General features: G+C 30.4%; 1 protein-coding gene and 1 long non-coding RNA gene across 3 annotated transcripts in view; one reads left to right on the top strand and one right to left on the bottom strand.

The window, feature by feature from the left end:
• Positions 1-1,640: 1,640 nt before the first annotated feature.
• Positions 1,641-5,775, bottom strand: LOC139904798 (uncharacterized). Its single transcript, XR_011779009.1, has 3 exons — positions 2,573-5,775; positions 2,381-2,520; positions 1,641-2,318 (listed from the first exon to the last, which is right to left on the bottom strand). It is a non-coding gene; the product is annotated as an uncharacterized lncRNA (long non-coding RNA).
• Positions 5,776-11,163: 5,388 nt separating this feature from the next.
• Positions 11,164-15,196, top strand: part of Lmpt (four and a half LIM domains protein limpet) — a 92,753-nt gene continuing 88,720 nt past the window's right edge. Inside the window, exon 1 of one of the 2 annotated variants that reach the window (XM_071886728.1) lies at positions 11,164-11,644. In XM_071886728.1, the coding sequence (XP_071742829.1) occupies positions 11,616-11,644 (29 nt within the window). In that variant the 5' untranslated portion in view covers positions 11,164-11,615. The remainder of the gene's footprint in view (positions 11,645-15,196) is intronic. The other variant, XR_011779011.1, reaches the window with a different exon arrangement.

Raw genomic sequence — 15,196 nt, 5'->3', positions numbered from 1 at the left:
TTGTTGATCACATTTCAGGGACGCCCGCACGACTATACATATATTTTTTTCGAAAGGGGGGAAGGGCTTGATTTTTGGAAAAAAAAAATCGAAAAATTAAAACTTTGCACAAAAAAATTGGAAAAATTAAATTTCAAATATTAAATTTTTAGAAGTTCTTTTTTTTTTAATCTACAACTATTAGCAAAAAATTGTAAAATACATAGTTATTCTAAAAATATCAAATTTTTTGGAAAAAAAATTCAAAAATCTACAGCTGTTTATAAAAAAATTAAAAACAAAGTTCAAAAATCTAAAACTATATACAAAATATTAATTTTTTTGTAAAAAATTTCAAAAGTCCACAACTTTTCACAAACAATTAAATTTCAAATAGAAAATTATTTGAAAAAAAAATAAGTATATTAAAGTTTTAAAAGAATTTTCTTTTAAATTTACAGCTATTCGCAGATAATTATTTTTTCTTGAAGAAAAAATTGAAATATTAAATTTTTTGGATAAAAATTCAAATATTAAATTTTCTGGATAAAAATTCAAATATTAAATTTTCTAGTAAAAAACAAATATTCCTTTTTTTTGGGGGGGGGAGGGGGTTGCTACAGCCCCTCCAGCCCACCACCTGCAAGACACACCTACATTTTGATATCTAATAGTTCAAAGTTCCCTTAATATGAATGAAAAATTGTTTTTTTAAACAATCAAACTTGTTTGTTTAGAAAACCAAAATGGCCAACTCGACAATGTTGACGTCACATGAACATGCTCCAGTGTATAACAATTAATATTTTAACTTGAATACATTACATCAATTTAAGTTTGTGCATGTTTTTATATAAAAGTACAAGCATACTTCGATGTTAATTTAAGATCGTAATAATGAAGTTCTGATTAATAGGAAATGAAGCATTCAGTGTATCTACTGTTGATGCATTTAGAAAATGATCGATCCCAAAAGTTTGACGTCCTGTTGGGTTATTTCCTAAATAACATGGAGGCACCCGAGTCCCACGGAATACAATTTGCTTAATTACGCCGTTATCATCAATCTATCTCCAACATCTTAACACAGCGAATCATCACTGACATGAAAATTTACATTTTATATTGATGTCATCTGTCGATATTTCTTCTTCCTTTTCCCCTTGTGTTCTGAACGTTGATTGGTTGAATTTAAATACCCAAACATTTAAATAGTTAAGCGGTAAACTATTTGGCACTAATAAGACGAATAATAGCATTTTGGGAATAATTGTATAACTATTAAATAATTCAGGGAATTTCCTCAAAAAAAAACAACCAAAAAAACAAACAGGAGAAAAAAGATGTAAAATCGGTTAGTAATTAGTAAAGTTGATAATTCTGTAGAGAAAAACACGTGCAAGGAGAAGAGGGCGAGAAAGACTTATGGTATCATTGCTTAAAATACTGATGTGATTATCAACTGCCTACTTTATTATGATTTTTGAGGGTATAACGAAAGTATATATTAGCAAAATGTTTAATGAAGATATACTACGTATAATTGACAGAGACGTTTTTTATCCGTTACAGTAGATTTTATAACGTCACACTCCATGAAATTGTACTTTATTATGAACCATATTCTCAGAATAATAACTAATGAAACAACAAAGTAGAGTATTTCGAAATATATTTGAAGTTCCAAATTTAAAAGGAAGGCTTATATTAAATATAATCTACATACTAAAAAATAAACCATCATACATTTATGTTAAATATACAAAATTAAACAATTGGAATCATATAACTAATAACAATAAATTATATATACAGAATATTGAAATAATAGATTAATCCAAATAATATTTTCTTGTTCTGACACCGGAATCCAGTTAAATATGTCATAACTTTAGGTTGCAAAACACAAGCGAGACGTGGAGTTTAGTCAAAAAGATAATCACCCCTCTTCTTCATGTGGAAGTTGCTATATACAATTGTGCACATGATAGATATCGAAATAATTATTATTAATGAAGTAAATGTCAAAATCATAAAATTAGACAATAAATGTACTAATAAAAAAAATGTTAGAATTAAATCCATCGTAAAGATTTAGTGCAAAAGCTAATTATGTCCAGTCATATTACTCCTTATTAAGGGCATCAAAAAATATTTTTTCACTGTTATTTATGCTTGTATAACAGCATACTATTATCATGAAGGATACGTACAATTGCTAATTATAATGCTACGCCCAATGTAACTACCCCCGTTGTTCTGACCATTTAAGCAGTTGTTTTTGCCTTTTATGAGTTTTCTGAACACCTTTTCTTGGAGCTTATCAACCGTAGCTAATCCTTAAGTGATAAAAAAGAAATATTTATTGACTATGTAATATTGGAAAACCTAATGATCATACCCAAGTCTTTAAGTGAAGAAACTAATTCCACACAAACTAGTTGCGAACAATTCAAAGCTACTACCCCCGTTGTTGTGACCATTTAAGCACTTGTATTTGCCATTTAATGAGTTGTGTATTATAATTTTTTATAATTTTAGCTAAAATAGAAGCATATTTTATGATTAGATTTAAAAAAAAATGAATACTTACTTTTAATGGTACAAAATTCAGAGTTCCATTTCGTAATTTGGTGTGGATGACTCTAAACATGCTGAAAATTATCTCAACTTCACAATTTACAATGGGGGTATTTCTATAAATTACATCATTACCAACATCTTCCATTAATTAATGATGGTTCCTCGGGAAGGGAAGAATTTAACTGTGTATTTCTCCGTATTTTTTTTTTGAAAGTAGGATGACTAGCAATGGATAAGGTTATATTTCATGCAATAAGAATCTTTGTGAGATCAAAGTTAAAGTCTGACTTGACTTGATTTTATAAATGAATATCCATACTCTTGATATCAGATGAGGATAATGAGTAGCGTGTAATTCTACACAGGGGACTAAAGGCACATTTATATAGACAAATCCAACAAGCCATCTGTTTCTCATCCGGTAAGTATTTTCCAAATTGCTGGGCCTCCATTTTCAGAAATCCAGACAGAAGGCATTTTATTCAGTTCTCTATCGACTATCGCCATCTAATATTATATTAATATTGAATAATAGAGGCTGGAATGATAACATTCTTGATAGAAGAAGATGTATGTTATTTAATCAATGATGTCCTAAGTATTTATTCCCTTCTCCTCGCACACTTTTGTATTCTTACCAAAATTATCCAGCTTAGTAATTGCAATTCTTCCCAGCTATTGAATTGTTACGCTTATCCAACAGTATTTTCACTCGCCGGCTAAAAATATTCATTATTGTCATTTAAGCTATAGAACATGAAAGTAATATTTAAAATTCTCAATTGCAGTAGATTGGATCTTTATTGCCATTTTTTTAAAATCCCGTTTTCATTGTCATGTAAGCTTTAGAACACGAAAAGGATTTTAAAATTTTCAATCGTAATAGACTTAGCCTCAATAGCCTTTATTTTTAAAGGCAGTTCTATTCTTGTCCAGTAGGTATCACAGTAGAATTTTATATGGTTAATAAAAATTAAGCCAATATTGTTCCAATAGACAGTATTAGTACTATGTATCTTGCGATGTATAAATGTAATTGGTTTACGCTAGACAGCTTTAGAAGGATAATATTACGTAACAAAAAAAATTCCAAGACAGTTCTGTGAATGTTTGACTCAGTATTGTTTGAGTCCAAGATGGACACCAGCAAGGAGAAAATACGGCATATTTTTCATGTTTTTTTTTCCAACAAGCCAAAAACGCAAGCCAGGTGGTTCAAAATGTGAATAATATTTATGGTCCTAAATCTGTAACAGGGAATCAAGTGCAATTTTGGTTTTGTTCTGTTAGTTTTGATGTCAAAGATACAAGCCCGGTTGTCAAAAATATGATAAAATAATGGAAATCTTCGAGTCCAACCGTATTATAAGCACTCTTTTGATCGCCAAGGAAATATACATTATTGCGAACAAAGATCAATTAAAAATAATATATTTTTTTACTAGACCTTATATAAAAATACTTTATTCTATTCTATATGAGAAGGATCTCAGTGAAAGGGCATTTCAAATTTAGAAAATTTTTCAATGATTGATAATTAGGGGCGTCCTATATTTGACTGTATAGCTTTACAAAACATAAGAATAGCAATAAGTGGATATATGAATAGAAATGCCGGAGTGAGATCATTTGTACGTCACTCATATACAATTATAGATATGTGGTGCTATACCTACGTCTAAATATATATGTGTAACATCAACATAAAAATAATCTTGAAGAAAAAAAAATGAGAAAATGCCAATTGATAAATTGGATATATAGCTTAACTACGCAACCTCAACGATTTGAGCTTTTTGATATACATAATTAAGATGATTTAAAAGTAAATAAAAATAAGTTGGTTCTAACATGTTAGACAGTTACTTTTTCCATGCTGATTTTCAGCTCTATGTTAAAGCATTTTAGTTTATAAAATCCCTGTTCAGAATCAATATTTGGTACAAAAACTATTTATTTTGGCTCGTACAAATGGTGCTTGTCAACACAAAAGCAAGTTTGTATGATTTTTGTCAAAATTGAGTTTTTTATTCTTCGGCAAATTATCCTTAATTTCTATTAATAAATTATTTGGAGACACGCAATATGCAATTAAATTAGGTAAAATTGATTTTTACAATAAAATAAGTAGAAATTGAAAGAGTTTATTTAAAAGAGCCCATATCAGGGTCAATGTAAGTCTTTTTAATGAAATAAAGGTTTTTATATCATTGTTATGTAATATAACAATTTATGTCTAAATTATGAAAATAAGATTTATTTGTATTTTGGGGACTTATTTGCGTTTTTTTTGTTACATTTTCGACATTCTTTTGCATTTTTCATGCCATTTTTAGGTAAAAAACTATTGTTTTATGGGAGTAAAGAGAAGATTTAGTGCAAGTATTGAAGGAGAAAGAGAAGAAGCAGAAAAGATGAATCCATTGGCACCATGAATTCTAAAGGGAAAAGTACTCAGATATTAAAAAAATATATTCTATCCATTTGCCACAAAAGGCATTTAGAGTTTTTACAATCCGTTTTTCTCCAAAAATATAAACGGGCACCCAGTAGATTTTCTTATCAATATATTTATATTCATTCGAAGTGAATTTGAATTGATCATGCCTAAAATAACGAACACCTCAGCGCTCATGAAGGATTTTGGAGGTACCAAGATATGGACTTATGTGCCTGAAACAAAGTATTTTCTATGTAAGCTTTACAATATTAGCACAAAAGCCAACTGGAAGTATGTCCTAGAACAGCATCGACAATGCACCAGGAAAAAATAATGTATATTTAAACTAAAAGGGAGACAAAGCTAGGCAGAAGGTGCTCAACGTCATCCCCTCCAACGATGACGTCTTCAATACTGGCTTAGTGAAGTCCTTGGTCTCTGTTAATATCCCCTTTTCCAATATCAATAACAGGGAGTTCAAAGACTTCTTGGAGAAGTACTCTAAGAAGACGATGCTTAGCCACACCAGATGATAATTATATATTTGTTTTTTACCAGAATACATCCTATTTTACCGGATTTATTTGCATTTTGGTATTTTTATATGCATTTGAGATTTCTTTTATTTTTTTTCCATATTTAGCTCCATTTTTAGGTATTATTTGGACATCACTAATTAAAACTAATAATAAATAATTTTTTTTTTGAAATACTGGACTGTATATATGAAGTAAAAAAACTAAAATGGGATTTTCTTAATTTTTGTTAATGATTGATTTTATACTGATATATAACTTATATAGTAAATGGATATTAAAAGAACTTTGGAACTAAGTCTGTTCGTACTTACATACATAAGTAAAATAAGATGTTTTTTTTAAAGCGTGGCTGATACTATTTATTCTACAACCTTCCTCAAACAATAGAATGAATCTGAGGGAAGCCCTTATTAGCACGCCCAATATACGTACATCCATACTTCTTTGGAGGAGAAGGTAGATTACGTTAGATACTCTGCCTCAAAATTTAATGAGATGTTTAACAAGGAAACCATCTATTCATCCGATATGTTCTATGAGCAAAAACTCAGGTCTATAAAAAAACTTCCACTCCCCCTCGCAAAAATCAAATTTATTATAAAATTTGATTAATAATTAATTAATTATTAATCCTCCCCCGGATTTTTTGGAAATCTTATAAAACTTTCTCAGACACCCCCCTAATTTTTTGAAAAAAAAAAATGTATTTGAGGGAGGGGCAGCTAAAAATTGCTACCTAAAGGTGCATGATCACATCTATCATCATCAGGGCTGCGGAGTCGGAGCTTTTTTATTGGTGTGACTTCAATTTTACAGCTACGAATTATTATTATAATTTATGTAAATAAAACTTATTTATAATCTAAGGCTTACATAGAGGGGCTGAAAAGTTTTCTGCACAAATTTCAAATGAGGTCTATAGTATTTTGGAACAAAGACTCCAGTCCGGTACGTTCCCATCTAATCCAGTCCCATGTGTTGGTCCTTAAAGAAGGTGAAATCAAGGGGTAGAATCTTCGTTCCACCTATTTTATTTCTGTGATCGAGTGATACCTCTATTGTTGCTGGTGGAGAATATAATTACCATAATAATTACATTATAATTAACATAACCCTAAAGGCGTCCCACTCGCTCATTTCCCTTAAATTAAGAGGAGAGAACGATTTTAAAGTCAAAGCAATAGTTGCAAAGACACTCACGACTATTTACGCTTGTAAAATAAAAATGACTCCTCTTCCTGCAGGTCTAAATAAAACAATTGCAAGATATATATTGAAACAATGGACTTTAAAATCGGACAAATTTATATTTTAGTTTATAAAGAGGATTGTTAATCCCATCCTTTTAATAACTTTGGAATCTTTCATGCTTATTTAAATAACTTGAGAAAAACTCTGTTTTTATTGATTTGTTTTTATAATTTAAATTGTTGATCTTTTGAGGGAATTTTGTACATGTGAAAGGATAGTGACAGGTCCTAAGACTGGACCGGACCGAATAAATAAGGACCGACACAGTACTAATTATAAGTATTTTGTTTCGATGAAAGAACACGATTCAAGTAAACATAACAACATCTTTACTGAATCTATATATAGATGTTTCCTGGACTATAATATGGAATATTTTTTCTTGAACAAGGAGAACCTCCATCGACAGCAGTCGCTGTTCAGTAACTATTTCAAGTTTTGTACGAAGTTGGTTCCTGAGTCATACGACTTTAGAATATAATCATAAATTAAATAAAGGAACTCATTTTAATAAATCACTTTATGGGAGATTACATCAACCTAATAGATTTGCTTCAGAGGAACATTGAAGTTTTTCAAGATGATTAATGTTTTTATCAATAATAATAATGATAATAATTCACTTCATTTTATTCATGCTCAAAACAGGAAATATATTATTGCAGAATTGATCCATAAATATGCTTATAAACATCCTACCAATAAGAAACACCGTTCAAAATAGATCGTTTTCATTGCTCAAAGATGTATACAACATACTCGCAGGTTCCTCTTTCCTCATGGACTACAACTCTAGTAGATTTGGCGATTATAAATTAACACCAGAGTATATTTGATATTTCAACCATTAATTTGGAGGAATGTTTACATAAAGGAATAACCAGTTTTTTTCTCTGACTCAGTTTCAAAATGTTATTATTTATTAGTAACAGGTGTACTCCGACTTGAGGAAAAATTATATCTGACCCTTTAAGTAGGCTTAGAAAAGTCAGGGGTGTAGGAACTCTAGACCCCCTTCCCCCCCCCGAAAAAAATTAAGGAATGTTTCCTTTTTACTAGAAATATAATAATATTTGAATTTTTTGCTCAAAAAATGTAATATTTGAAATTTAATTTAATTTTCCAAAAAAAATAATTTTTCTGTGAATAGCTATGGGGTTGAACAATGTAATTTTTTGTGAACAGCTGTGGATTTTTGAAATTTTTATTTATAAAAAAATTAATTTGGAAAGAACAGAAAGGAATTCTGGAAATTTAATACTTAAAATTTAATTTTTGAAATTTCTATTCAAAAGTTCTAATTTTTGTAAACAGCTGTAGATTTTTGATTTTTTTTTTCCAAAAATTTAATTTTTTGAAGAATAGCTATGAATTTTTGAAATTTAATTTTTTGTAAACGTCTGTAGTTTTCTAAAAAAATTTTATCTCGGAAAATTTTTTTTGCAAAATATTTAATTTTCAAATTTTTTTGTGAATAGCCTTAGATGTTTATAGAAAATTTAATTTTCTAAAAAAATCCTCGTCATCAAGGTTTGCTCTCACTTCAGAGGCCGTGATATAGTCTGAGGGTAATTTTATCGAGTAAGCCTCAAGACACATGATCTACAATGACTTTGTTTTAATATTAATTTTAAAAATATTAAAAGTTATTAATTTTATGTTGTTTTTTTCTAAATACGATAGAAGGCGAGGAATTAATCTTCAAGCCCTCTGTATAATGCTACTTGCCAAATATATTATTAATATTTATAGTTTCCCTCCGATTTTTTTTTGGGGGGTGGGGAGGGGGGAAAGGCAATTGAGCCCCTACTCCTACGTTTATGTTAACCCATCCCACACCTTTCATAAGGTTGATTATAATTTACGAAACAGAATTGCAAACCTGGCACAGGGATTCCATAGGATAGTTATGAAAATAGCGAGTAATGGACATGTTAAAAAACAAAACAAAAATCAACCTGGTAACCCTGACAGGTGTTTTTACTTTCATCAGATCAGTTACAAGCAGCTGTGACAAGGGAGTGGGTGGGAAGGAAATAAACAAAGACATTACTCCGATGTCAATCCCCAATTCTACTCGGAGTCCAACAAGGACTATCTAACTCCGCAACAAATCCTGAAAGTTCCTCTCTGTTTTTTATAAACACACCCAAATGTTCAATCAGGTTTTAGATATAATTGAATGTAGTAGGAAAAAAAAAGTTCAGTGACAACAGCGTAGAAAAAGAAAATTCATTCTTCAGATTACCAAGTCCAAGAAGCAAAAAAATACAGACAATTTACACTACTACTCTAGGAGAAACAGTGTTCCTTTTAAACAAGTTCGTAAAAGAGAGGGTCAACCTTTGTTTTCCCTTTTGCTTCTTTATTCAACATATGTCAGTAGGTGGAATTTTAGGATGTTTTTTTTACTCATCAATTTGATTTGATTGAATTCAGTTGACTACACGAAATTGCTTGCAATTAGAGCTTCATTAATAAAACTCTTGTACAAATATATATATTAATTGTTAAATATATTTATTTTATTATGATTGACGTTGCTTCTAAGATGTGTTATAATAAATGGTGCATCAAAATAAAAACAGTCTTGAAAAAAAATAGAAAATCCCAATATATTTTTTTTAATTTATATGTCGATACATATCTGATCAAATTTTAGGAATTTTATTCAAATTTGTGGGATGAAAAAAGATAATCAAGAGTTTTAGCTAATGTTTAGAACTTTTAATATATTTAAGATACTTATGTAGGCCCCAATTTGTCCCCTTTAAAATAAAATAAATCCATTTCTCGTTCATTTATGGTGAAGATCAATTTTGGCTAATTTAAGTACAATTTGCGGCCCTCTAAAGAATAATTTTGTTACATAAATTTGTGTTGGATCGGTCTTAGGACTAAGTTCCTAGTCAGTCTATCATCCAATTGGCCCAGTCTTTTTCCCCATTTATCAGGTCATAAGGATCAATAGGTCTTTGAGTCCTACAGTCCTAGTTATTTGTTTATTTTCTTTCCTCTTAGAAAAGATTAAAGGAAATCCTAGCTAAGTAAGGAATCAAAAAAAGCTTGAAATATAACAATATTTGAGAATTCAGGAGCTCTGAAGGGGGTGGGATGGAGAGGATGTAGCCCTCGAACTTAAAGAATTTTTTGCTTTTTTCAAAATTCAAAAATTCAAAATTTTATAATTTATTTTTTTGTTAACAGCTTTGGTTTTTTTAAATTTTTTTAACAATGGGGTTTTGAATTTTTTGTGAATAGCTGTAGTTTTTTAAAGTTTACTATTAGATTTTTTTTCAAAGAAATTAATATTTGAAATTTTTTGTTCGAAAAATTGAATTTTTCTAAACGGCTGTTGATTTTTGGACTTTTTTTTCAAAAAATTATATATTTTATGAATAGCTATGGCTATTGCTTTTTTTCATAAATAATGAACTGATCACTGTTTCACAGATCAACAAAAACCTTTTTAAGATGAAGTATATCAATATATATTTAATTAACAAATGCATACTACTTACATCAATATTACACACTTTCCTACGTAGAAACCCCTTTTGCATGAAATCTATGATAACCAAAGAATGAAGGTTTCACATGTTATCTTGTTTTACGTTATAAGCTATAGTACTCTTACACCTTCCAATCAGATTTAAGTTCGAAAAAGTATGTAAATGAATAAGGAAGTGCACTATAAAAAAATTGATTTAAGTGTATAATGAAGCTAATGCCATTTTAAAGAAACAAGAGTGTTAAAAAAAGCTCAGGAGGAGTGGAGCCCGAGTGGAAGGATCTCCTTGGGAGTAAAAAAACATTATTCAATCATTGGAGGGCAAGGCTGAAAGAAGAAAATCCATTCAATTAAATTGGTTGATTTCTAATTATACAAATACTACAACCAATTCAAGTATTGGTATTAACAAATAATAACGGCTACAAATTTAGGACGTCCAATTCGAGGGGGGTCAAGTTTTGGACTAACACAGACATGGGGGGTCGAAACTGGTACTTTTCCCTGGACATCATGAATATATTAGCCCTATAAATATTACATGTTAGTTTGTATATTTATCGAAAAGAATAAATTGTGAAATTGAGCCTAGGCCGAATAAATTAATGAGGACTGGGCTGATGGCAGGTGTCTTTCTAGTGTTTTAGACCGATTCATCAATAATATAAATTGATGATGATTTCAAATGGAAGAGTACAATTCATCTAATCAACACTCCAATTTGAAAAAAAACTCATCCTATCTTGTTTTTGTGTTGACGGGCCACATGTGTTATTGTCTAAGAAGTAGTAGCCCGAGTTCATATGTGAGCCTCTTGTTAAAACACGTTTTTTTTTTTTTTTTCTTCTTCTTTTATGAATAAATAAGAAAATTCGAATAGGACGAGGAGTGAGGCTCACGCGTTCTTCACACGGTTTTTTCATTTCAAAGTTACGTTTATCAATAGTATTTTTTGTTGTGTTTTTTTTTTTTTAAATCCAAAGGAATCTCTTTTTTTATCTTTTTTTTTTTCTTCTTCAAGCACTTTTATGAACGTGTGTGCAGAGAGACAGTCTTGGTTCATCCGATCTCAGCTCATCATATTTATTTCCCCCCCTTCCTGAGATTCTAACAAAGAATTTACTCTTAAGGAAAAGAAGGTTTTTATAAAAGTGATGTGAATAACATACATATATGTTTATGTGGAAGTGAAATGTGAAATTCGGTTCTTTTAAGTTGTATATCTCTTCCTTTTTCTCACTTCTATTGACTCTTGACTTGATTCAAGGAAGAGGAATATTCGGGAAAAGTTACCAAAACAAAAGAAAAAGTCATGGTTTCCATAAGAGAGAGTGAAATTAGGTAAATTCTTATATATTTATTACTTTGCCTCATTTTAAATGTATTTATTCGTATTGAGACTCGGTTCCAAGACGGAATCTTTTTTTTAGTTCGGACTTAGATAAGAGATATTTTTTAGACCGAGTTGGAAGCGTAAAACGAAATGGAATCGTTTTAAATCGTAGTCTAAATATATCACTTTTATTATATCACGCAACCTTTCATCCGAAAAGAACTAGTGACAAAAAGTCCCAAAATCAGTTGGGCCAGCAATTACCCAAATCCTTCCTAACTCTGGTATTATAGTTGGTGTGAATGATTCCCAGTTTAACAATAGCTAATTCGATTCAACCAATCACCCTTCAGAACACTCATTAGGGGAAAAGACGCAGATAAATTAACAGCTGACAATAAAATGTAATGTACATTTTTGTTTTACAAATACTATGTCGTGATATTTTTTCGAACTCAATCTATGGATCGATTTTCTCCCTTATTCAGAATTATGAGTTGTGTAAATAATAGTTGAAGCAAAAAGTCATGACCGTTTTTTCGCTTTATTTCTACAATAAAAGCGTCATGGTTAAGATTATCCAATTTAGATGGTTCTAAACAGTTTTCTGGCTAATCTTCAGTTCCTGAGCAATGGAATAAGGGCTCAAGTGTCGGTCGGTCCAAATCGACAATTTCTATTATTTTATCGACATTTTCGACGCCCATATTACCATAAAGGAATCGCTGGAACCACTCCTTTGCTGTTGCATTCGATACTTTATTGGGTCCATAAAAGATACTTTTTTGGCCGCTTTCTCCGCCTTTTCACCTTGGTCTTAGTGATACTGAAAAATGTATAGAATTTTCTGTTTTTTTTGTTTCCATTTTAGAACGCTGTAACACTCAACTGTCTTCATCAAACACAAAACTGTCAATGAACTTTTAAAGTCTACGCTAAACATTTAAGCATACTTTAATCTTTTTTTGAGGCAATCGTGAGATAATGTAGCTCACTAAAGACATTTACTTAACCTAAAATGATTCATGGAACTTATTTAACTTCATATGACGTTATTGTTTTGATCTTTACAATTCTAATAGACACATGACGTCATCAACAATTCATCTAAAGTATACTACAGACCAAATTTTAATTGAAATGGATCCACACCTGTTTTTGTTTGTGTAAAAATTCATTGCGAATTTGCCTTCGGGACCAATCTAGACATCTACAGGAAATGGTTTTCTGATCCTTAATGAATTTTTTTTCAGATGACTTTGTTGAATTAAAGTCACTTAAGTTACTCTACAAAAACTGTTGATATAAAGTGTTTATTCATAAAAACATGAATATAACCAATCATGTTAACTAAATTTACGTCATAAGGAAATAATATTAATAACTTGGAGAAAGAAAATGAATTTGAATTTTACATTTTGAATTGTAATGCTCAGTTCTTTTCCCTGGACATGTCCACTTGTTACATTATTTCCGAAAGATATCATGAATTTTTAAAAATATCCCGATATCTCTGGTTTTATTTTTGGTTAAGTATATTTTCATTCGACTTCAAATTATAAACTAAAATGGGCACTCGGTAGAGCAAAAATCTCCGCCTATGTCATTTTTCCTCAATTGGATTATGGGATCTATGAAGCATCTTTATCAAACTTAATACCTCAATATGTTCCAAAGTTATGGTACATTATGTATTTTTACGTTTTGTGCTACCTTGGTCTCTCAAAATGTAATGACCATATATAATCTTCGTACTAAGTTAAAAAATAATCCATCAGTAACTTGTGCCCAAATCTTGGTGTCCAACAGACAGACAAACAAATAGAGGCAAAAACAACACATCCGTTCAACTTCGTTGGAAGAAGTTTATATTGCAAGTCAAACCAAAATTAAGAATATTTTAATGTTGAAACTTTACACTCTGCTGAGCCCCTAAAATTTATTGGTTTGGTCAGGTCAAGTGTCCTCTTTTAAAAAAATCCAAATATGGTCTCCGTAGAGTACTTATAAATTGTGACCATCAACACCGTCATCAGTAATTGCCGGTGAAATTTAGTGTTGTTCGGTGAACCGGTACTCTAGTGGTTCCAGATTACTGATACGTTTAAAATTGGAACTAGAACTGGTACTTACAGCACCATTTTGTTACACGATTTTGAACACGGAGGGTATTCAACCATGTATTAAAAAGCCCTAAGCTATTTATCCCCTCCGGCCTTACCAATCCTCTCGATGATTTTTTTTTATTTGAAACTAATCCATAGTAATTATATAATATGTACATTGAATTCTGAAATATTACCAATTATAATTTTAAAATAAATAATTTATATTTACTCAGGCATGATTATTTAATCGCGGGTTACTGCTATTTATGAACATTGACTAACCCGGTCTACTTATGTTGTGTAAGGGCAGGAAATGAAGATAACCCACCTTCCCCGTGATTAAAATTTGGTAGTCAAACTTTTCATATTTTGTATAAAAGACAACAGTTGTGGACAAAGTTTGAAATTATGCATCCAATTTTTTCTTTCACAAAATTCTATGTCAAAAAGCTGTTGTTTTCTTTCGACAAAAAAACAAACAATATATATTTCCAAATTTTGTATTAAAAAAGGTCAATCAAAATTTATGAATGGAAATACCATATTTGGAATAACCATAATTTGATTTCCTAAAAAGATTCATAATTAAATCACTCTCAGTTTGAGGAGGAAATATTAATATTTAGAAATCAATACATTTTAGAAAATTAATAATGATATTTGATTTTTAGTTTTAAATATATATTTTAGATTTCAATAATTCTTTATCATGCTTTGATTTAAAAACGATTTGGAATGAAAGAGTAGTCCAAGGAAGAAATTACACAAATTACAATGAGACAGGGCACCGGTCCAAAAGACCAAAAATATGCAGGATGTATTGGCCACAAAATGTCCTCATATTTGGAGCTCGGATTTTTGGCCTGGAAACAGCCCGTATTTCTTTATCTGGTGGAGGGTTGAGCATGAGGTCACACAGGCCTACCAAAGCCAGGTTATCCAGAATGACATTAAATGTAGCTTTCAAATAAATATATAAATATGTTTCTAACCCATCTAAATTTGTTCCCAATTTAGCTGGACCACCCGGTTTAAATTAATAAACCGAATACTAGAAAATATAAAAACTACAATTTTTTATTCATAGCCATTATATTTGAAACGGTACAGGAGGCCTAGAAATAGCCAATTGTGACCCCATAATACAATTTGTTCCAAACTAATATGGCCTGTATCTTGCCAATAATGGCACGAGAGCCCTCAAACTTTGGAAAAGGTAATTTTTGTATTGTCCACTAAAAAAAAGGTTTATTGCAGAAGGGTGAATTTATTGACCTGAAAACGGGTCAGTCTAACATAGGTATACATACATATTAGGGAGGGTACGACAAGGGGTTGTACCGTGGTTCGGTTCGGTACATTTTTACCTCAGTTCAGTACTTATATATTTAATCGCATATTAATTATTTTGAATGATATTTTTTGATTGATTTTGATTTTGAAAAAACCTGA

This window comes from Lepeophtheirus salmonis, chromosome 2 (genome assembly GCF_016086655.4).
Source record: "Lepeophtheirus salmonis chromosome 2, UVic_Lsal_1.4, whole genome shotgun sequence".
Classification (NCBI taxonomy): domain Eukaryota; kingdom Metazoa; phylum Arthropoda; class Copepoda; order Siphonostomatoida; family Caligidae; genus Lepeophtheirus; species Lepeophtheirus salmonis.
The sequence above is the reverse complement of the archived record's forward strand: the minus strand, read 5'-3'. Positions and strand labels throughout refer to the sequence as shown.